General features: G+C 50.1%; 3 protein-coding genes across 6 annotated transcripts; 1 reads left to right on the top strand and 2 right to left on the bottom strand.

Annotated features, from left to right (window-relative positions):
• Positions 1-120: 120 nt before the first annotated feature.
• On the bottom strand, positions 121-12,440 carry LOC135316568 (uncharacterized). 4 transcript variants are annotated; one of them, XR_010375812.1, is made up of 11 exons: positions 12,310-12,397; positions 11,120-11,916; positions 10,408-10,965; positions 9,351-9,421; positions 8,739-8,847; positions 6,681-6,811; positions 6,304-6,411; positions 5,176-5,294; positions 4,266-4,422; positions 3,063-3,447; positions 121-1,297 (listed from the first exon to the last, which is right to left on the bottom strand). XR_010375812.1 is itself a non-coding variant. In XM_064470196.1 (10 exons), exons 2-10 carry the CDS (start codon positions 11,794-11,796, stop codon positions 3,299-3,301), a joined length of 2,079 nt encoding a protein of 692 aa, XP_064326266.1. In that variant the 5' UTR covers positions 11,797-11,802; positions 12,310-12,440; the 3' UTR covers positions 1,873-3,298. The 4 variants fall into 4 exon arrangements, 2 of the variants coding, with proteins under 2 accessions (XP_064326266.1, XP_064326265.1); XM_064470196.1 differs by lacking the exon at positions 121-1,297 and having other exon boundaries at positions 1,873-3,447; positions 11,120-11,802; positions 12,310-12,440; XM_064470195.1 differs by lacking the exon at positions 121-1,297 and having other exon boundaries at positions 1,873-3,447.
• CCDC27 (coiled-coil domain containing 27) lies at positions 12,400-14,213 on the top strand. Its single transcript, XM_064470202.1, has 5 exons — positions 12,400-12,507; positions 12,652-12,726; positions 13,008-13,220; positions 13,848-13,952; positions 14,076-14,213. The coding sequence occupies exons 1-5, from the start codon at positions 12,451-12,453 to the stop codon at positions 14,211-14,213; spliced, it is 588 nt and encodes a 195-aa protein (XP_064326272.1). The 5' UTR covers positions 12,400-12,450.
• Positions 14,214-14,583: 370 nt separating this feature from the next.
• Positions 14,584-21,687, bottom strand: LRRC47 (leucine rich repeat containing 47). Its single transcript, XM_064470198.1, has 7 exons — positions 20,994-21,687; positions 20,465-20,911; positions 19,729-19,845; positions 18,391-18,506; positions 17,429-17,531; positions 16,907-16,996; positions 14,584-15,964 (listed from the first exon to the last, which is right to left on the bottom strand). Exons 1-7 carry the CDS (start codon positions 21,651-21,653, stop codon positions 15,725-15,727), a joined length of 1,773 nt encoding a protein of 590 aa, XP_064326268.1. The 5' UTR covers positions 21,654-21,687; the 3' UTR covers positions 14,584-15,724.
• Positions 21,688-21,953: the final 266 nt, after the last annotated feature.

Below are 21,953 nucleotides of genomic sequence, written 5' to 3'. Positions count from 1 at the left end.
TACCCGTTTCCTTCAGTTCTGTGTAGAGCAGAAAAGAACCTGTTTGTCAGTTCCCGATGTGTTCATGTACTTAAATATTTGTGTATATAAACAGGAGCAGATGTACATACAGTAAACTCATTGTGCTGTAAGGAGAAAAAGATTTATTTTCATGTAAGCTATAAAAATTGATACTTACTCCTGAGACACTATAGTGTCACGTAAATTAATTTCATGTTCTAGCACGTAAACATGCAGAAAATCATGTCTCCAGCCTTATCTGTTCAAAATCCCGTTTTTTTTCCTCCTCCAAATTCCTTTCACACAATTGCAGGGGAGGGGGGAGTCTGTGAATCCTCCCGGGAGGTCAGAGGTCTGGATCACCCCTCCATGCTCCATCGGGGAGTTCTGCAGACAGGTTAGACCTGGCGAGCAGGAACGCGGGAGGTGTAAATTTGATCCTGCTTTCGAGCGAGGAGACGGACCGGGTGACCACGCGAGGTCTTTCCAGTTCTGTTTTCTGTTTCTGGCCGTCTTTTCCAGGTGTAATTTGTCTGTTGATTCAGGCTGGAAAAAAACCTCAGCAGAAAGCAAGGACACAGGCAGGCGTGTTCCCTCCCTTCCTCCCCTACTAGCGACTACACGTTTTGGAGGGCAACATCCCACAGCAGGTCTCCGGAGGGAGGGAGGGTGGGCAGGGAGCTCCTTCGTTTGTCTCCTCCTTTGGCTGCTCGAGATTTTGGGCGGCCTGAGGGAATCCATGCAGAAACAATGCTGCCCGGCACCTTTCCGCTCCTGTACCTCCTCCTCGCGCTGCCTCGGCGATGGAAGCCTCCAGAAGGCAGACCTACAACTGCTTCCCATCTCCCCCGGGCTGGGGAAGGAGCTGGGAGGCCCTTCGCAAAGCCCTGGACCCTGTAACCAGCAGAGCAAAAGAAGAGGAGCTTGAGTCCCACCTACGACACTCGGGGCTCGCCCCAGAGATGCGCCTCCTCCTCCTGGCAGGCCGGGGTCTGTCCCCACGCAAAGGGAAGATCATGGGGAAAACGAGCGTGAACTCTGTACATGCCGTCAGAGCAGCCCCGGTGCCCAGGTCCTCCTTCCATCGCCTTCGTCTTGGTGTCCACCAGCGACTCGGAGCCTTCGGCGGGCAGGAGGTGGCCTCCTCTCCCTCCCAGCCCCTGGCGATGGGCTCTGCTCTGCTTTCCTGCCCGGGGTGAGCCTCAGGTGCGAGCGTCCTCGAGGCCCCTGCACCCCTCCACGCTGCACCGACCGGGAGCCCGGCTCCTTTGGCGCTGCTGAAATGTGAACCTATGTCCTAAGAGAACGGCTAATTAAAGCACTTTAATGCTTTAACGGTTTTGAAACAATCATTCGTGTTTTCAATGTTAACTAAGGCTTCTTCCGGCAGTGTTAACCGATACACTCCAGCCATGGTACGAATGGTATTTTTTGTAATGTTATCTTTGGAAAATGTGTTATTTTTATAGCTGTGGTTTCTCTTTTTTTTTTTTTTTTTGTAACACAATAAAAGCACATGTGGGAATTACAACATCTGGCAACCGAAGTCTTGCTTATACTGTACGGAAAGTGTCCCCCTACACCAGCATAAGCCTTAAAATGTAAGACCTCAAAGGGCCTGAACCTGCTTTGCTTCATCAAGCAGCCACGGAGCCGCAGAGGCGCAGTCTCACCCCACCCTGAGAGCTCTTGGGGCCGCTTCCCGGAGCGAACCTCCCGCAGGAGCTGGGCCTGCACGGGGCCGGCCGCCAAACCCCACCAAAACAGGAACAAACCCGCTTGCTATTAATACATCGCTATAGGGATTACAGAGAGGCAGGTGTCTATTTCTTTATAGGTAAAACTCCGCCCCCCCAATAAATGACTAGAAAATAGAGTTGATCGCAATCTTTATCGTCAAGACACAGCTCTTCTGAGTTTGAAAAATTACACCGTTAAAAACAATTTCCACGAGAGAATTGTCTTTAGCTATAAATGTCACCGCTATTTCTAGTTTTAGTAATATATATTCTATATGTAGGAATTGGAAATTGATTGAACTAAAGGATCTTGCAAGAAGTGTCGTTTACAAGCTAACGCTCAAGGCAAGAACGTCATTTTAATACAATAAAAAAAAAAAGCTTTCAAATGATCTTGAAAACCGGAGTGTGAGAAACAGACAAGAACAGTAAAATCTACACACCTGCAATAAGCTCACGACAAGAATAAAAAGGTACAGAGACCTGGTTTAAAAAGCAGGCTTGCCTGTGGCTGAAGGCACTATCTTTTTCTGTGGTGTATATTCCAGATCTGCTGGACTCTTAAAAAAAATACCTTTAAAATACGCAATCAGATGCCCCTCCTACACTCAAGGAACACAATCATTAGTTCAATTTTGCTACTCAAATGTTAAACACAACATTTGTGTTTAAGCAAGGAAAATAGCAGCCTCCAAGCAGCTGCCTTGCTGCTGCCGCGAGCAATCCAGGCAACGCTCAGCCCAGGTGCTGAATATCCCACCCAGCAGCCGCACGGCTCGGCCAGGTGTTGTACAGGGCCCCTGTACAAATTCACAGACTGCATTCTGAAAAACCCCTTTAATAATGCAGTGTTTGTCACTGAAATGCGTTGCTCCTCTAAGGATTAGCCTTAATTTATGGCCTTACTACAAAGTCTCATCTCTCTAGCGTCAGGCCGGTCACAGGTCTCCCTTCCTGCCTCTGCATTTCTTTTCCCCACCCTCCAAGAAAATTAATCACAAGTTCGTTTTGAGAAGATTTAGAAAACCCAGTAAAACCAACAGAACAATAAATAGGAGGCGCAGAGGCGAGCTCAGCGCAGAAGTCGCACTCCTGCATATACTGAAGGGAAACGAGCACGGACCAGACAGATGCTCCCATGTTTTTTTGGAGCATTACGTCATCTGGCTTGCGAAGCTGCCAGGAAAGCCGCCCGCCTGCGCCGTTCCCATCGCGGCTGGCGGTGGTCCTGGCTGGCACCTTACCACGGCCCGAGGAGCATCCGGCTTCTCCCAGGAGAAGAGAGCTCCACGGCCAGCAGAGCTCTCCAGGAGGAACACCCACCTGGATGGAGCTGCCCAGAACTTCTCGAGGGCTCTGGCTGATGTGTTAAACACCCGCAGCCTCCGCGCCGAGCGCTTCTCGTTCAAAAGTGCCTCTGTCTTCCGGGCGTTCCTGGCAGAAACGTCCAAACCACACGTCTTTATTTGAAGGTTACGGTGGAGACACCACTAGGTGGAAAGACCTCACTGTAGCCCAGCTTAACGGTTATCCTTCACCTCAGAGAACAGCAGCGTGTATCACATTATCTCAGTCTTGATTACAGACGAATCTATTGCTTCGTTGCGCAAGTCAACAGCGGATCCGTTTCTCCAGGACTGTTCAGCAGCTGCAGCGACCTGAATCGTCCAGAGAAACTGCTCTTTGGTTATCACGGGGGGTTCCTTGCCTGCGGGGACAGGAGCGAAGCACTGGATGAAACCCGTATCATCACCCGCTCTGCCTTTCGGCACATCGCCACCCACCACGGCACCCCCCTTCGGCTCCCAGAGCTGGGGCCTCAGATTTTAAAAAGAAAGTTTCACCCCCCTCTCCTTCCTGTCCTGTGACTAAAATCCTAAAATCCTGTATTTTTCACAACGGAGCCAGCAGAACAGAAATAGTTTTATTCCTTCTGGGCAGCCAGGACTCTAGATGAGGGTCTCCTTGCTGTTACAAACGGCGGCTTTCTTCACAAATGACAGCAAGGTCCAACGTAATTTCCCTTGGGACTTTCATTTCTTCTCAGAACAGTTTCAGATCAACATTCCATCCCCCACCCGTCTCACTGACTTAAAAGCGACAAAAGCAGCGCACCCCCCAGCGAAGCTGTGCCGTTCATTTTCATTTACTGAAACAAGGTCAGTTGTCTGCATTTCCATCGAGCTACGTCTCCTTCGGAGGCTGGCCTCTCAACGGGTGCTTTTACCGAGCTGCGAGCAGTGTCGTGCTCAACACGCGGCCGCTGAGAACGCCGGCGCCGGTCAGGGCGGCAGGCCAGCCCGCGGAACCCGTTCCCTTACAGGGAGCTCGCCCATCACCTGCACAACACCTGCTTACGCTTAACCACCATGAATCTCACTCCTAATTTTCACACCTCTTCATTTCTTTCTGGGATTTCAGACACAAACACCAAACTGCAATTGACACTAGAACAGTCTCCACGGGAAGTTTTCACTGAAAGCAAATCCAAAGCGACACTAGCCATTAACGTGAGCTTTGTCCTACCTTTCAGGGTTCTCAGGAAGTGTCGGAAAAGCTCCCTGTGTGCATCTCTGTAGCGATCAGCTTGGGTCGGTGAATATATGGATACCGAAGTCCCGTGCTCTGTAATCCCCAGGGGATTCTGATTATCTACCCGTAACGTTCCTTGAGAACCGTGAACCTGCAGGGAAGCCACCAACCGGGAGAGAGAGCAATGCTTCTAAGTTACCACACTTTCGATCTTAAACACCTGGCTAGTCTATAGAAGCCCTGGTTTGTACAACCCAGAAAAAAAGTAGCTTCTAAAACAAGGAGTTACAACTGACACAGCCCTCGTACGGGCCAGACCGATGGATAATACCAGGGATGTGTTGCAGTACAGCGGCTTCTGCTCATGTGATACCTCCCCTTTTCTTTTCCTGACCTGAGCAAAGCTCCTTATTTAAGTATTTAACAGCTATTACTCCCCAGATCCAGCCCAGGCATCTGTTGTCATTCATGACTGTAGGGGAATTTACAGACAAAGCGTCTCTGACTTTACGCTTTTCTTCCCCTTTAATATCCTTAACCCTTGGCTTGCTTTTCACCTAAAAACACCCTGGAAAGACAAGAAAAGAATCGTGCGACATTTCAGCCTCAGGAGAGCAGACACCAATTCCTGCTCTAGTGTGATTGCATGCAGCTTGTAACCCCAACAGAATACAGGTAAAGCAGGTAAAGAGAGGCAAAATTTGGGTAATGAAAGAGAAAGCAGATTATAGATGAAACAAACACGGGCAATCCACTGCTGCTGAGGTACAGAGGTGTTGTGTGAGACGCGCTTGCAGGCGTATGCACGGGGCACCACACACGTGGCCCACATAAACACAGAGAGGGTGAAACTTGCGCTAGCCTGTGGCATCGCGACAGACTTGACTTAAAAGTAAGAACGCACCTCTAGTCTCTGATCACAGCTTTTAGTGCAGTGCTGACTGACGTCCAAAGTAACAATTGCTCCGCTAGGAAATTTCATGCTGACCGCTACAGTGTCTGCATCCTTCAAGTAGGCCATATCTGAGTGACAAAAAAGGCACTCACACACCAGGAACAGCAAACCAGCAAGTACTACGACTACAAAGTGCTCTTCTTCCTTTAAGAGGCGACGCTGGCTCTGTAATACCTTCAAACATGAAGCAACAGCGACAGCAAAGCGCTTTCTGCACCGTACACCAGCTGGTGTACCTTTATTGGCACTTCTGATGGAGAACAAGCTCTGCAGAAACACACAGCCCCTGGGCCTGACTCCACCTTCCCAGCCCGTGGCTCGCCCTAAAGAAGGCTTCCGCTTCTCCCTCCAAACACATTTGCCTCTGCAGTGTACTACAGATCAGGCACCTTCCAGCACGTAGCTAGAATGAGGCAGAGGGTACAAAATCCTCCCTGGGGCATTCTGTTTGTTGCATTTCAACGCTTTACCATAGATTATAACATTGCATGCTACATCTTCTAACAACAGCCGGGCAAGCCTGGCGGCAGCTGCCATTACCTTAATTAAAATTTTGCATTCCCATTTAAAATACTGTAGCTTCCAGTTTTATGGTTAGTTTAAATCAGTCTGGTAACCCAGAGTGTGCCCGTCAGCTCGACACAATCCGGAGTCAATTCACATCTTTAACTGCGCCGAGATCAACAGGGAAGTGCCAAAGAAATCGGAGAAAGCAAAGCACTGAGAAATACTGCATTGACATTCGTGTAAGCACAAAGCTTTGCTCGTTGTTTTCTGCGCTCTGCTCTTCAGATGGCAAATTCGATATCCCTCAATTGCCAGAGTGGAGTTCAGTGACACGTCTGCAGCAACCGCTCCACACCAGCAGGGAATGGGCAAAATTCAGAAATCAGCGCTAAATACCCCGCCTACAACGTCTTGAGAAACCTGCCTTCTATTTCACTAGACTATTTTTCTCAACTGTTCTATGGCGGAACAATTATGTCATGGCCACCGTGCTCTCGTACACTCTTTCTTCCCAGTTTTAGTACTGAAGTCCAGAGGTACACAATAAACTATCACAAGTTTTATTCTTACCTGCACAGAAAGCATGCCCCAGTGAAAATATTGTATCTGGCGCGCTCTCTCCCAACAGCAAACTGATGATATCTATATCGTGCACTGCAGCATTATAAAAAATTCCACCTGGAAGAAGCAGAACTGGGCATTAAGGTCTCCACATTTAAAACCCACCATCAACGCAGATCTCTGCACTGCGCCGAGATCGATATAAAAAGCCCCCTACACCAAAGAAACGAACACTAACAGCAAACAGAGAAATGCAACAAAAAAAGGCTCGTGGAGAAGATGCTCCGCAAAAGAAACCCCATGCATTTTAAGGCTACACAAACGTAGTGGACTCTCCACCAGGACACGGGGCAAGATATGACTTTTCAGAAGAAAGCTGCCAGTACCTGACGTCTTTAGGAAGCTCAGCGACGCTGCTGGATATACGCTGCTAATCGTCGATATCCGGTGGATCCTCCCCAGCGCCTGGCTGTCGCGGACTTTCTTGCACAAGAACTGCAGTGCTGGGTCAAAGCGCCTTCACAGAGGAAGAGGGAACGTGGTACAGCATTTGGAAGAGGAGGAGGTCGCCTGGGCCGCCGCCACTGCGGTGCACCAGTGGCGAGCGTGCGACACGAACCTCCCCGGACAGACGGGCTTAGGCCCAGCTTTCTAAGTTCAGCCACTTACTATGTATGAATTTTGCATTTTGCAAACGAGCCTAACATCTGTGCTTGTTAAGACTTAAACTAACAACTTGAACGAAGACATTAAACTATGGGGACTAAAAGCTCTTAAAGGGCCAGTAAATTACCTACAGTTCTTCTTAGAGCCCTACCCACAAGTTTATATTCAGCTGAGTGCTGACCAAAACCTCCACTGAGGTTCAGCCCGATGGCTGGGATCAGACCTGCACATATAGCACCCAAATGGAAAAGGCAAATGGTAGGGCAGATACCTTGTGTAATTACATATTAGTGTACATGAAATACGTATATATTTGTCCAAATAAGTGTTATTTGCAATGTCATTAACTCTTCTCAGCAGCGGAGCACAAAATGATGAGGTGTGTTTACTAGCAACCCACATCCACCCAGCGAATGGTGTTTAATACCAGGCCCAAGTTTAAAGAGGCATTCTTGGCTTTCAGCAGAGCTCCGCGTTCCCACAAGTTTAACGGAGTGGAAGCGAATTAAAATGAATCTACCCTCCTTCTGCTTCAATTATTTAATCTTAAAGATCCAGATGTAAAGTTACAAGTGGAAATACCACTTTATACGTATTAATAAATCTGTTCCCATCAGGTAGGCCAGTAATTCTAACAGGAAGCCAAATTTTCATGGCCACGTAGTTTGCAGACCTCCAGGTTAATAATCCTCAAGCAGTACCCCTTCTAAAGGTGTAAAAAGAAGTCACAGGTAAAACACAGCTCTACGCAGACCTCAGTGTTTGGAAACTCAGTTTGAGAGGAAAGTTAAGCAGTGGACGGGGCCAGCGTCTCCCTACAGACCGTGCTCTAAGAGGAACTCAAAAGGTGGCCTGTTCTTTTGTGGAAGAGCTCCTCTAAGCTTCCACTCGTATTTGCCAACACACGTACTTACATTCCACAGGATCAACGCCATCTAAGTACAGAATATAATCAGCAAATCAATGAAAATATAATAAAAGTTACAAAAAGGGAAGAGTTTTCAATATTATGAAAATGCATGCAAAGAGCAGCCTTTTTCTCTGCTGATTTAGAGAACTTGGCTAATTCACTGCCTTCTTCCACTGCTATTTCTAGTTCACTGCAACAAAGAGCTGCCAAACGGGAAAAAAGGACAGATATCCTCAGATCCAGGAAAAGTACAACACAATACGAGAGAGGCACAAGTTTCATATGGAAGTCTAACACAAGCAAAGCTTAATGCCATGGGGCATCGCTAGACTGAATGGGGTTACAGGCTAAATGCTTTACAACAGAGCAGTGAAAAGCAGATGTCGGTAACTGCACACTTAAAGTCACAGACCTGCCTGACCTGGTCATTCATTGTACATGCACGAAAAACCACGAGCAAAAAGCATCCTGAAACCACATGGCACAGCACCCTCAGAACGTTTCCTCCTCTGAAGCTCCAACTAGCTGCAGCATTTGCAAAACCTCGAAAGGACCAGAGGTGTGGACCCCGACTGCCTTTGGCCATTCTGAAAAAACCAGAGCTTTCACATGTTGAAAGCTTCATCGTTTGAGTTCCACTAGCATCCATTCAAGCATTTATTTTAATCATATGACAGTTAGATTTTATCTCCTTATTAAGCATGAAGAATTAATCCAATCCCATTAACTCCCAGATGAACAACGTTAACGAGCAGCAGTGAAATGAAGTTTGTTTGAGGAAAAACTCAGGAAAGCCTGAGGAATCAATGCTACTTTCAGGCACATGCTTCTTATCAAGTATAAATCAGAAGAAAAATGCTGGTCTTACTTGTAGAATCCACACACCAATGGTCTTCCACATCTGTCAGCTTCATTGAAACAAGCTTCTGCCGTTTGCCTGTCGAAACTGGGCAGCCTCTCGCAAAAGACACCTTTTCCTGTGCAGGAGGGTACAGAGCACAGCTCTGAAGGCAAGCCACAATCTGCACAAGACGTTTTTATCTTGCAGTAACGTATACGTGTCGCTACTTTCTAGAAAGTGCATTTGATGAAACCGAAGCATGGTTTTTTATCTGAAACTGCTGCTAACTCCCTTCTGGCCTCCAGCTGTGGTTTTACCAACTGGTTACGGACCCCAAGAAGCGTGACTTTTGACAGACAGTTTTCCTTTGAGTCCTCGCGGTATTTCTAGGACTAGACGCTCCGCACGGCCACACTGGGACCAGCACAGTGCAAACCCCACTGGTGTTAAGCCACACATTGGTGTCAGTGACTGATTTCTCTTTAATTATGCAATTAGAGAGTCTGCAGAACTCAAGGGACACTGCCGAAATGAGAAAGCATTCATTCACACTTAAAGCATTTAGCAAGCATACAAGGCCTGCCTCAACGTGTGCTACTGACTACAGATAAAAGCTGGATTTGCAGCCGTTCCTCTTACCTGCTCGTAAAGCGTCTATTACAATCTCAGAGGCTTCTTCAGGTGGTGAACAAATAATGGCTCCAGAGACTCTGTAGACGTCAAAAGAAAGATCTTCAGTGAAGACAGGGCTCCTTTCAGTTAGTTATTTTTACAATAGTTGCCTTAAGCTTTGAGGAAGAGTTTAAAAAAAAAAAAAAAGATATAAAACCCCACTGCTCTGGAAGAGCAAGTTACATTGTAAAAGGAACTTGGTACCTGCTTGCAAGGATGAAATATGGGATGACATATATAGGTTAAAATTACAAGTGGCACAGTGGAATTGCATTCCTTTTCCTCCACCTTAAAGGAGAAAGTCTTTTAAAGGTGTCCTCTGAAAACGAGTTAAATCCTGCTCATTAACACACAGTGAAATGGAAAGTACGTGCTGAACAAGCACTAGGTTACATCTTAGCTTATTACCATTCTTTAGTTTCTAATATCATACCCATCTGTCTTTAAAGCCCTGCCTTTCACTTCTGCAATGATATTTAAAATACCAATCTGAGAACTGACTGTGACCGGATCACTAGAAGGTACTTGTTCAGTTCAACTGTAAAGTGAAACGCCACGATCTTTCCTATTTACAGCAGTCCTCGCTTATCTCAGTTTCAGAGGAGCCACCGAAGTCCCCCAGCTGCTCCGAAGCAGAAACACCAGTAGGCAGCAGGAAAACGTGTCATTTACTGTTCTACAGGAATGGAGGAAAACAAGGGGGGGGGTTATATTTCTTAACAAAAGTGCCTGCAACTAAACTCCCTCGAGTTTCCATTGATTCTGGGCACGTGAGTCTCAAACTGAGCTTCTCAGGGGCTTCTGAAGCACCTATGGGTAGATGACATACTACGTAAGGCTTAGCCTGTAACAGCCCCTCGGACTCGCTCTGTTCCTGTACGTGGCACCAGACAAGCAGTCTGGGTCTGCTATGGCACAGCAGCGATTTCCCAAGCGGGGAAGCAAGCAAGCCTTGCACGGAGACGCTCGCCCCAAGCCTCGCGGCAGGGGAGAAGCACGCACGGGAGCTGGTGGCGGACAGTACCGCTGATCGCTGAGCGCGACATCGGCGTCCTGCTGCCGCAGCACCCTGGTGCCAGCCAGGAACTCGGTGCCAAAGGCCCGCTCCACCTCCTCCAGCTGATCCACCACAATGTAAAGCAAGCGGCAGCCGTTCTCCTCCATCAGGCTTTGAAACAAAGCTTTATTAACGAGCCCTGTGCCGAAGAGGGCGAGGCCGACGGCGGTGCCATGCCGTTCGGCGGGCGCTGGGCCATCGGAGGCCTCGGGCACAGCACCGCTTTGGCCAAGCTGCTTTGAGGGGGCAGGCGCGATCCTCATGCGGAAGGCAGCGAGCGCCGAGGAGCGGCTGGCGGAGGTGGAGGGTGTCAGGTCTTCCCTGGGGGCGGCCGTGCTGGTGGGGGAGCCGGCGGCAACAGGGTGGTGGGAAACCAGCGGCTTGTGGCAGGAGGGGGGAGAGGGCACCATGCCGTAGCTGGCGCTGGTGCCGGCGCTGGCGGCGAGGATGAAGGCCGGCTGGGAGAGCAGGGAGGGCGCGTCGAGCTGCAGGGGCAGGCCGGTGCCGACGTCTGGACCTGCAGAGCTGGGCGAGACAGAGTAGGGTTTGGGGTGAGCCTCTGCTCTCCCTCACCGAGCGAGGGGCAGAGGCCCCGCGCCTTCAGCCTCCTCCCAGCAAGCGCTCTGCTGCCGGTGGCCTCGGCCGGAGCAGCGGGGCCGGCCTGGGCACAGGCACTCACAGGAGCAGCGGGGCGCGCAGGCCGTGCTGGCGGAGGAGGCGGCGGTTGCGGTAGTGGCGGCCGGAGGCGAGGTGCTCGAGGATTCGGTCGCGGCGCACCCGCATGGGCAGCTGGCAGGAGGTGCAGTAGAGCGTCTCCACCACCGCCGCCTCCCCGCCGGCAGCGCCGCGCTCCAGGAGGTGCCGTTTCACCGCCAGCTCCGAGAACTCGGCCGCGTAGTCGTGCAGTGTCTTCTTCTTCCGCCCCATGGCGGCGGCCAGGCCCGGCCCGGCTGCCCCGGAAGCGGAAGGCGCAGCCCGGTCGCCGTTGCTTGGCAGCGGCAAGGCTTGGCCTCCCCTGAGCGAGCCCCCGGTCCCGTCCCGGGCCCCTCGGCCAGCAGGCCGCCACGGCGGTGGGCGCGCACGGCTCCGGGCCCGCCGCCTGACATCGCTGGGAGAGGGGACGCACCGCTTTCCCAAGCGCCGGGAAAGACACGGCCACCTCTGGTCTCGGACTTCAGCCCCGTTCCGAACCCACCTCTCTAGGCGAGAGTCCTCACCCCTCTCTAGGGCGCGGGGATGGCAGGAAGGAGCTCGGGCAAGGCAGCCCCCGATGAAGCTGTCAGCGATGACGATGCTCGCGGGGTCTTGCGGGAGGCAAAGCTCACCCAGATCCAGAATGCCGACCGAGAGCTCCATGAGGAACTGCAGAAAGCCAAGGATGACTACAACATGGCCACAGGTACCACAGGGAAGGCGTCCAGAAAACAGGCTGTTATCCTAGCTACTGGGTTCATTTTGTGATCCTGCTCTTTTCACCTAGAAAAAATTCTAGGTTATGTTCTCACAAGCACAAAACCTCCTGCTTTCATTTGCTGCTCACAGAATGGGGCAGAAATGCTGCTTAGTTTGAAACCACTTTCTCTCCCCCCTTAGAAACGAAGTGGATGAGGAAAGCCTGCAGAGGAAGCCCGTGGCAGTATTCTGGGGCATCCCGTAGCGTTTCAGCAGTCAGGCGAATCTGTGCTTGTGTTAGCAACTCTGTCAGTCCTCAGCGTAGCTCCTACCTCACACAGTGACATTAGTTGAATTTAATATACACCACAGCAAAGTACCATCAAATGTGTTATTAACCAGTGCCACCGTGGCTGGAGCATTAACTTCACCCATGGCCTATGCTCAGACAGTTACAACAGCTCTGCTTACGCTTACCTGAAAAGACGCTGTGAAGCTTTTGGCAGGGATTTGGTTTGCTCACAGCAGTGCTCCCACCTTACAGGTGCCATCTCCTCCTTGCAAAGACAACTGGAGATCCAAGAATCCCAGCTCCGGAGAGCCAAATCTGAAAACGAAATGCTCCAAAAGAAGCTCAGAGAGCGAGAAAATCAGCTACAAGCCTTGTCTACCAAGGTACCTCCCTGAGAGCACGGTGGGCATGGTGGTTAGGAGGGCTGGCAGCAGGGAATTTGGGCTCTATGCAATAGTTCCCTTCCTCACAGACAGGAGCTATACCTGTGAACTGTGAAACTGAAGCGTAAAATATTTTCTCTTAAGTTTTGCAGTCTGGCAGAAGGGAAACACGAAGAAATGGTGGTGACAATAGAGAAGGAGAACTGCAGTCTTCGACAGGTAAATTCGGTGCAAAGCCGCTACAAAAAATTCTTGTATTAGCAGCTTAGTTGTGCTTGGTTTAGGCTCGGGGGACTTTGCCACATAAAAACCAAACCTACTCGATCCAGTAGTTTTAGAGAAAACGCCAAGTAGTAACAGGTACCAGTACTGGCAAGGTTTTAGTCTGTAGATTCTGCCCAGGAAATACAAGAAGCATTTGGACCAGATACTGGGAAGATGTGGCCAAGCCTGCTCGTTTTCCTCCTCACAATAATGGCTTGATTTATGTATCTCCTCAGGTTATTACAGAACAAGAATCTAAACTGGCTGAGCAGAACAAGCTGATCAGTGAGTTACAGGGGACCGTCAGCCAGCTACAGGCAGAGGTTCTGGCCAGCCGATCCCACATGCGCAAGCAGCAGCGGGCCCAAGAGGCGATGCAGAGCCAAGCTGAGACGCTGCAGCACAGGGAGCTGCAAGCTCGAGTGGCGCTCGAATGCATCACCAGCAGGGTAAGTGGAACCTTCTTCACTTCAGACGCCTTCCTCCCTCTTGGGAGATGCTTCGACCATTTCAAGCAGAGAATCTGGAAGCTTAGAGACATTCTGGGGCAGAAGCACAGCGGGCAATGCTCCAGGGCACTGCGGTCCTTTGCTCTTGGGCCCTGGCTTCCCTTTGCAGCCAGGGGGTCAGAGGAGCAGGAAACTCAGTCCATTTGCTTCCCAGCTTTTTAGCATGCGGTTCTTATGTCACTCACAAAGCAAACAGGCCTCAAATACCAGAAGCCCTTGAGAAACTCCGAGTTCAGAACAGTTACATAAATAGATTTCCAATACACTTCCAGACTCAAAGTAACAGGCTATCACCTTAAAGCCATTTCCTGCAGGCACACCTGCCTGGTAGCATGCACAGAGCCCAGCGCCTGGGTAGGGGACTCAGTCCACATAGAAACACATCATTATCACAGCGCTTGCAGTGAAGCCCGGTCACACTGTCCATGATTTCACAAACAGACTTTCCATTTCATCATTCACCAGTACTTTGTCCAAGTCTGACAGCGTAGTCTCTGTAAATCCATGCAAATGCCAAAGAATTGTATATAAGGACTAAACACACCTACTTTCCTCTTTTATCAAAAGTTTGAAAGGTATCGAAGCAAAATAATTCAGGCTACGTTCAGCACAGCAGGCAGCAAGCCTCCCCAGGCAGAGGTCACGGATGAGGAGGTGCTGGAGGCAATGCAGGTACGTGGCTCTTTCGAAGCCTGCTTCTAGCAGCCAACAGGGACTGATGAGACAAGAGAACACTTTGCAGTACTGCTCTCCACCTAATGCCTTCCCACCTCTTTACACATCCCTTATTTTCAGAAAATAATTAATGAGCGGATGGAGTTCCACCAGGTGCTGAAACAGAAAGGCATCAAGGTCCCGTCGCTCTACAGCATCGATGTGCCTACTTCATCGCCTACCAGTGCTAAGGGAAGGAGGAAGAGTCCTGCAAGGTAGCAGCTTTTCACACCCAAAAAGCAGCCCTAAGGGCCGAGTCAGAATATGGCTCCAGCTTCAGGCTCCTGTTCCTTGGTTTTGTGGTGGTGACTTACTAAAGAATTAAACACATTTTGCTGAGGTCAGGTTCTCTGGGAATATCTAATTCAATTGTTTCAACCAACTCAGAGCACATTTTTGCTGTAAATCACTGGTGTGCAGAAACACACAACTTCGCAGGGAAGCCTGACGCACTGCAAAGGACTGCTGGGCTGCAAGCAGCTAGAAAGCCCGAAGTGACCGTTTTTGCAGTGTACAACAGCTGCGTTGGCAAGTTTGTACAGTTACACAGCTGGAAAATTCACCAATCCCAAAACAAGTGACAGTGACATATGACTGCAAGAACTGTTTTATTTTTCCTTTCAATATGCAAGTCCTAACATACGGGTGCATTTGACATGGCATCTAGAAGTTCAGTTAGAGCTCTGTATCAATTCTAACAGAAAAAAGTCAATCCATAGGTCACCCTCGCTTACGGGGAGGTTTGCATTCATACGGGTAGTAGCCCGGCCATAAAAGCCCCCCACTCAAACTAGCTGTATTTTGGAAGGCATCCCCAACACTCTTCATGTGGGAGTGTGCCAGAAAGCTCCAGGAGGGTCACGCCGGGCAAGAGCGCTTATATTCTGGGGAGACAGGGAGCTTTAGTAGTGTCGATGTAAAGCAGCATTAGCCCTCTGAACGGAACAGAACTTCACGACCAAGAATAAATTCAGTGCTCAATCAGCAGTAACTCAACGGGTACACGACAAGGTCGCTACAACCAGTACTCCCACACGGATGGGTGATGGCTCTAAAACGTACTGGGACACACAAACCCCTGCAGTCAATTCAACTGACTTCGCTTAAAAATAGAAGCTGTGTCAATGCCTGAACACAGAAATAATAATTTTAAAACTCATTCCTCGAGTTCTGACAGCAATTACATTTTCACAATTACTCCAGATATAAAAATAAAATTACACCGTAGAGATGTCAGCGAAGTAGTTTTGCATTCTGTCTTCGGTACTGGTACGGAGCACGTGAATTAGTCTCAATGCTGCCACCCACTGAATTTCTCAGTTTCGCTGCCAAAATAACCCAGCTGAAACGTACCACGAAGAAACAGTGATCTTGCAGAAAAGCATGACTGCACTTATCTTAAAAATGCTACGATGTCACAATGATTTTCTCTACAAGGTAATGCATTCTGACTTCCAACACCTACTCTGCCTTTAAGTTCACATTTGAAGATGCCGTTATCTCTACGTGGTCAGAATACTGATGATTGTCTATTAAGGCTGAAAGAATGCAATACTCCTTGCCGTAGCTCGACCAAACTCTGAAGTTTTTGCTTACTTAGGTGGGATGCACTGCACCTTTTCCTTAAAAAAAAAAAAAAAAAACCAAACAAACCACCTCACTGTGTACAAGTTGCATTATTGAATATGGAAAAAAAGACAACTGAAAAGTTTTCTTAGCTTTGATAGCTGCTAACGTATTACAGTCAGAAGAGAGGAAACTGTGGTTAGGTCAGTTTTTGAAGGATAAAGTACTTTCAAGTTTCCATCTGTGTCCACCACTCGCACCTGCTCCACTACCAGTGGAAAATCCATCGGTTGTACGTTTTGGCTGGGGTTCAAATTCACTGGTCCACAAAGAGCATCAGATTCGTTATCCGAGCCCGAGCCTTCCTTATTTTCCAAGGCAAATTTGTTCAGTTCTGCAATTTTCTGTTAAAAGCAAAATACAGAGGACAAGATCAATTCTGCACTAAGCCCTCAGAGCATCTACAGGCTGCTTCCAAGGCACGGATCTGGCCAGTCTGGAGGAATGTCTGCAGGAAGACATTCCTCAGTGGGTTAGAATCTTTCAGGAAACCAAAAGAGCTTTTGATGTTCTCACTGCCGTGCTCTCCAGGAGGCCCTGCTCTTTCTGAAGGGTTTAACTTTTAGCATTGAACACAGAACACGTGCTTTGTCAAAGCACTGGATTCTAAGCAACAACACCCTGCTCTAGGATCACCACCGATGCATTCGCTTTCGGTCCACCTGACATTGTCCTTGTTATCACCTTGTGTCAACCACACAGACCAGCTGGCCTTCACCCACGTGTTCGGAAGAGTACATTAACTGGACAAGAAAAAATACATTTATCTTGCGAAATATTTAACAGCAGACTGTCCTGTACCCACCACATACTACCCTTTTCAGTAAAAAAGCTTGCTTTCAGTTAAAGCACGTGGAACGGCATTTAAGGAGACTGCCCTGCTGCTAACACAGTATCTGACAGAGAACTGTGATGACGGCAGGACCAAGCACGCTGTCAGGCAGGCTGAGGTGAGAAATCTCCCCAGAAGAATTGGCGGGGAGTGAAGCCACTGTAAGATGACTAACAAAGGGGAGGTGTAGAAAGCCAAACCATAAATTTCCAATTGTGGTAACATGATATTACTTATCCTGGTGAGTTTTGAGGTCTGCCAGTTGGTTGGGATACAAGAATATAAAAACCTTTTGCGATACGGCAAGAATGGAAGAGTAAGGGAGGGAGAGGGAATAATAATAATAATACTAAAATAAAGATCAACTTCTGTATTCTCAATACATGTGAGCAATTAAGCATTTTGTTAAGAAGCACACCCAGAACAGACAGGATTATTTTACTGAACTACTTACCAGAATTAGCGTGTCCATGACATCTTTGCAGATCTGTAAACTGGTATCGCTTGTCACTTCCAGAAATAGATCACGGGTGTCTTTTCTGATCTGTCAGAATTTCACAGGTAAAGCAAGTAAGGAATCAGAGCATACGCACCCACAGCCACTCGGCAACGTTTCAATACACAAACTGAACTAAAGGCTTTCATTCAATTCAACCAGAGGAAAAGTACTGCCTTTCTTCACACATCAGAAACCATATCCTTGCCCTCCAGTAAAGCCATCTCTGCAAAGGCAGACTGGTACCTTTGGAACAGCTTGCCTAAGCTTTACAGATCTAGAAAGGTAAAAATATAGTTCCAAAATCCATCTCAATCTGGCAGCCTAGCAGAGAAGAGTCAGGCTTTGAAGATTTATATTTGGAACACAATCATAAGTTTCACAGAACTGCGTGTATCTTTGAATCTGAGGTTAAATGTCTCTCAGTAGAAAGAAACACTGTTTAATTCTGATTAACGTATTTCCGCTAACAGAGAGTACCTTTGTTTTCTCACTGTTGGTTATTGGTGGGAAAGAGATCACAACGCCTTCGGCATCCACAAGACACGGGTAGTTATCTTTGCCATCCAACAACTGGAGATACCTGCCAAGGAAAAGAAAGAAGCAAAAAGTGAGCAACTGAAACAGCAGATGGACACAGTGGCAGAAAATAGCGACAGAAACAGATTAGTGCGCTCCTGATCTACCACGTAGCAAAACCAGAAGTCGGAGCACTAAAATTCAGGAAGACGGTGTCACAGTGATACAGCTGAGGGAAGCCACCGGCTGCAGGGGTTGATGGGCCAGAACCATGAAGTAACTCACGCTTTCATACCCACGCTGTCAAAGCAGACAGACATGCTTCTGGCACTTTCAGAGGTCCCCGCGCCAAACAGGGAAACCAAGGTCCACTGTTGGATTCTTCCAGACAGCTTAGTTAATTTTCCCTCTTACTACGGCGAGACACAGCTCTGCCATTGTGTCCCTGGCAAACTCGCCCAAGCCGTAGTGATGGATATGGGCGGCGATCTCTGCAGGAGCAGTGAACACTAGGGCAGTGCCACACCCGGCTTTATAGTTCATCTGTAACTACACGCAGATTTACCGCACCTCTGATTTGCCCACTTCATTACACTTCATTCCTCCTTGTCTCCTTTCTATGTGCTGTTCTAAATATATTTGCCACCTCTAAGAATAATTCGTATGACAAGAATTTACTCTTGATGCAGCCAGAAATAACAGAAGGCGCTCATCCTTGTTTCACTCCAGGTTACTCTTTACATATAGATTCAGCTCAGTGTTTTTCATCTCGGCTCCTAAAAGCTCGCGCTGGGTTTGTTAGCCCCATCACCGCCACAGAACATGCTTCCTAATGCATTCGAGCACACCTTCCCCAGTGCTGCTTTTCCACAGGAGTTACCAAAATTCACATGAAGAAAACCACAAAAGATGAGCATACTGACTTGTGCAAACCAGAAACATTCTGACGCTTCTTCTGCTTCCTCTGCTCCTCAGCTTCTAACTGCAGCTGACGGAGAAGATCCTTTGCCTTGATCTCCTTTCGACCCAGGGGCATTATCTACACCATACAAGAACACAAACACTCACGTTCAAGAGTGACTCAAAGACTAGGGTTATTAAAACTCTCCTGTAAGCACAATAATTAAAACCATACTTCTGTATGCTGTCGTTCCTAACACCTTGTTCAGTATGGAAATACCCTTCCTACTTCACACAGACTACTACAATCACATTGAGTTTAAACCTTTGCCTGAGCTACAACACCCGCTTGTAAAACAGGCCTGCTTGCCAGTGCTAAACCAGGCACGGAGCGTGACCTTAGCCGGTTCCCTCACTGTTGTTACTTACTGAACACTGTGAAAACCTGCTGCCTGGTAACAGAAGCCGTGTATGAAGGGCTCTGTAAGCCATCAGGAAAACAAAGAAGTCATTCCTTAGGACCAAGCCACGTGCGCGGAACGGTGACAAACACAAGGTGTCTAGAGAGCAGGATGTACCAAAACCTTTGGGTCAGCCCCAAAAAGTCAGAGCGCCCTGGCTGTTCGTTCGGCCCTCCAGTGAGATGGGTTCTGGAGGCAGGATATTAACGGACACACTGAAATAGGCCTAAATAAATAGCATGAGAAATTTGAAGTGTCATTTTTATATTCTGGATTGAAGTTACAAGCACAGTCTAAGAGCTTGTCACACAAACATACTGCAACCTTCCCCCCCCCCCCTTTGAAAGCAGCAATATAACCAACTCAAGACTGGGTAAATCAGCAGAACCTGAGCTGATTTTCATTAGGTTACCTTGAGGGCTGCTGCCATTCGAGGTGCACTCATACAAACGAGCGCCTGCCTTGCTGCATGACACTCCAGGCACATCCTAACATATACGGCCCTCCGGGGAACATTAAGGTGGTAACACCACGATGCAGGAGAAAGGATCAACACTGACACAGCAATACCTCTATCACACTAAGCTAAGGCACACGTTAAGCAAGATAAGAATGTCTGCAGAGGTAAAAAAAAATGCTACATCTGCTTTCCATGTAAGTCCTCGGACAGATGCACTCACAATGGGTCCCGGAGTAATGTTAGGGAGCTCTCTGAGGCTTGTTCAAGCATGCTTTGTTAGAGCAGGACAGCAAGAAAATTAGCACAGGTTCTAAATAAAAGTTCCTGGAGTCAGTTTTACTAGTGTCTGCAGGGAAAGAAAAAAATTCTTTCCCTCCTGTAGAGTTCCAGAAAGGACAAGGACAAAAACTGGAAAGGCCCAGCAATGCCACTGGCCCTACCTTCAGTTCATCGGGAGGCCGAACATCATATGTCAGAGGACCTTTGACCAACTGCAAGTCGTGGGTGGCAATCGTGGCTGCTGTCCGCTTTTCACAGATGTCTTCGTGCAGTTTAGTCTAAAGCAGAAAGAATGCCATCAAAAATATCAGTGTCTTTTATTCCTTCTAGGGTTCAGATTCTTCTGTATTTAGCATTTTTAGCATTATCAGTTAGTCGAGCAGCCCTTTTGCATTAAACGAAGCCCTTCTCTTCGCCCACACAATAACTGTATCTGAATTACAAACCACATGTAAAGGCAGCAAAGCGTAACACGACGCGTTTCTCAACCAGGGGATAAACGGTTTTTAAATCAGAAAACAATCACAACCACGCGAGCCTCGTAATCTGACAGACACCTGCCACCTAACGGACAGATGAGCAGTATGCCAGGGGAAAGTCTGTGGTTACATACCTTGCTTGGAAGGTTAGGCGTTCAAGGCGGTTTTAGCTCAGATTAGGGAACCCGGAGCCAAACCAGGCTGCTTCTAATGTAGACCACGGGTTTAATCACTAGTTCTCAACCGGTTCCACAGCACTAGCAAGCTGTTACTATAGAGGCAATGCAAATGCACGTGCGTTCATCGCCCTCTCGTGATAATATCTGAGATCCTACTAGGCTCTTCATGAAAACCATGAAGAACTAGGGTCTTCATGAAAACCCATTGCAAATGAGCAACACGAGACCACGGCAATTACCTGCGCAGAGAGGAACCTCTTCAGAGCATTTCCCGGCTTTAAGTTCACTCCCTTCAGCACGCAGCACACAATGAAGGGTCGAACATCTCTGATGCCTGGGCTGGCTTTGACCACCAAGGGGGCCGGGTTTTCGGAGATGTGCAGAACCTTCACCAGCAGCTTGCTCGCCTCCTCCAGCTCATCCTGCTCCCCGTCCCCGCCATCCTTCTTCTGCTGCTTCTCCCGCTTCTTCTTCCTGGCCTCCTCCCTGCCGCTCTCAGCCTTCCCCTTCCCGCGGCCCCCGGCCCGCAGGTACTCCAGGATGGCCTTCGTCTGGCAGCCGTTGACCATCTTCTCCAGCCGCTTGTCCTTCAGCTGGTTGCCCCTGAAGTTGGCCTCCTTCAGCCGGGGGCAGTCGGCCAGCGCGGCGGGCAGCTCCCGCAGCTGGTTGTTGGCCAGGTCGAGACTCTGGAAGAGATGGAGACAGGGTGGTGGGCGGTGGGGTCCCGGGGCGCTGGGGGCCCCGGCGCGGCGGGGGTCCCGCTCCCACCTTGAGGGCCGGCAGGGCGGCGATGTCGGGGCCCAGCTCCGCCACCTCGTTGTCGGCCGCCTCCAGGCGGCTGAGGAGCGGGAAGGGCCCGCCGGGGAGGCCGGGGGCTCCGGCGGGGGGCAGCAGCCCGCCGGGCAGCGCCCGCAGGCGGTTCCCGGAGAGCAGCAGGTCCTGGAGCTGCGGGGCGGCGCGGGCCAGCCCCGGGCCCAGCTCCCGCAGCCGGTTCGCGCTCAGGTTGAGGCTGCGCAGCTGCGGGAAGGCCGGGGGCTCCGGCGGGGCTGCGGCCGGGGCTCCCGCCGGCCCCGCCGCCCCGCCCAGCGCGGCGGGCAGCGCCTCCAGGCCGTTGCCGGAGAGGTCGAGGAGGCGGAGGGCCGGCAGCGGCCCGCCCAGCCCGGCGCCCAGCCCGGCGGGGCCCAGCGCGTTGCCGCGCAGCACCAGCGTGTGGAGGGCGGGCAGGGCGGCGGCCAGCCCCGGGCCCAGCTCCCGCAGCGCCGCGCACCCGCTCAGCTCCAGGGACTGCAGCAGCGGCAGCGCCAGCAGCGCCGCCGGCAGCCGCCCGCCGCCCGCCGCCACCCGCTCCGCCACGGCCGCCCCGGGCAGCGCCAGCTCCCGCCGCCGCTCCCGCGCCGCCGCCTCCAGCTCCGGCCAGGCCGCCGCCATGGCGCCGCCGCGCTGCCGCGCCTCGGCACGGCCCTCCTCCGCGCCGGGACCGCCCCGCCGCCGCCTCCCTCCCCGCCCTGTCACGGCCGCCTCCCCGCCCCGGCACCTGCCTGGGATTTTTGGTTTTTTTTTTCGTAGAATCACAGAATCATTAAGGTTGGAAAAGATCTGTAGGATCCCAGAATCCCAGGGGTTGGCAGGGCCCTCTGGAGCTCACCCCGTCCCACCCCCTGTGTGAGCAGGCACCCCCAGAGCAGGGGCACAGGGCCGCGTCCAGGCGGGGGGTGAATGTCTCCAGGG

The sequence above is a fragment of the Phalacrocorax carbo genome, chromosome 20 (assembly GCF_963921805.1).
Source record: "Phalacrocorax carbo chromosome 20, bPhaCar2.1, whole genome shotgun sequence".
NCBI lineage: Eukaryota > Metazoa > Chordata > Aves > Suliformes > Phalacrocoracidae > Phalacrocorax > Phalacrocorax carbo.
Note: the sequence above shows the minus strand (reverse complement) of the source record. Positions and strands in the feature narration are given on the sequence as shown.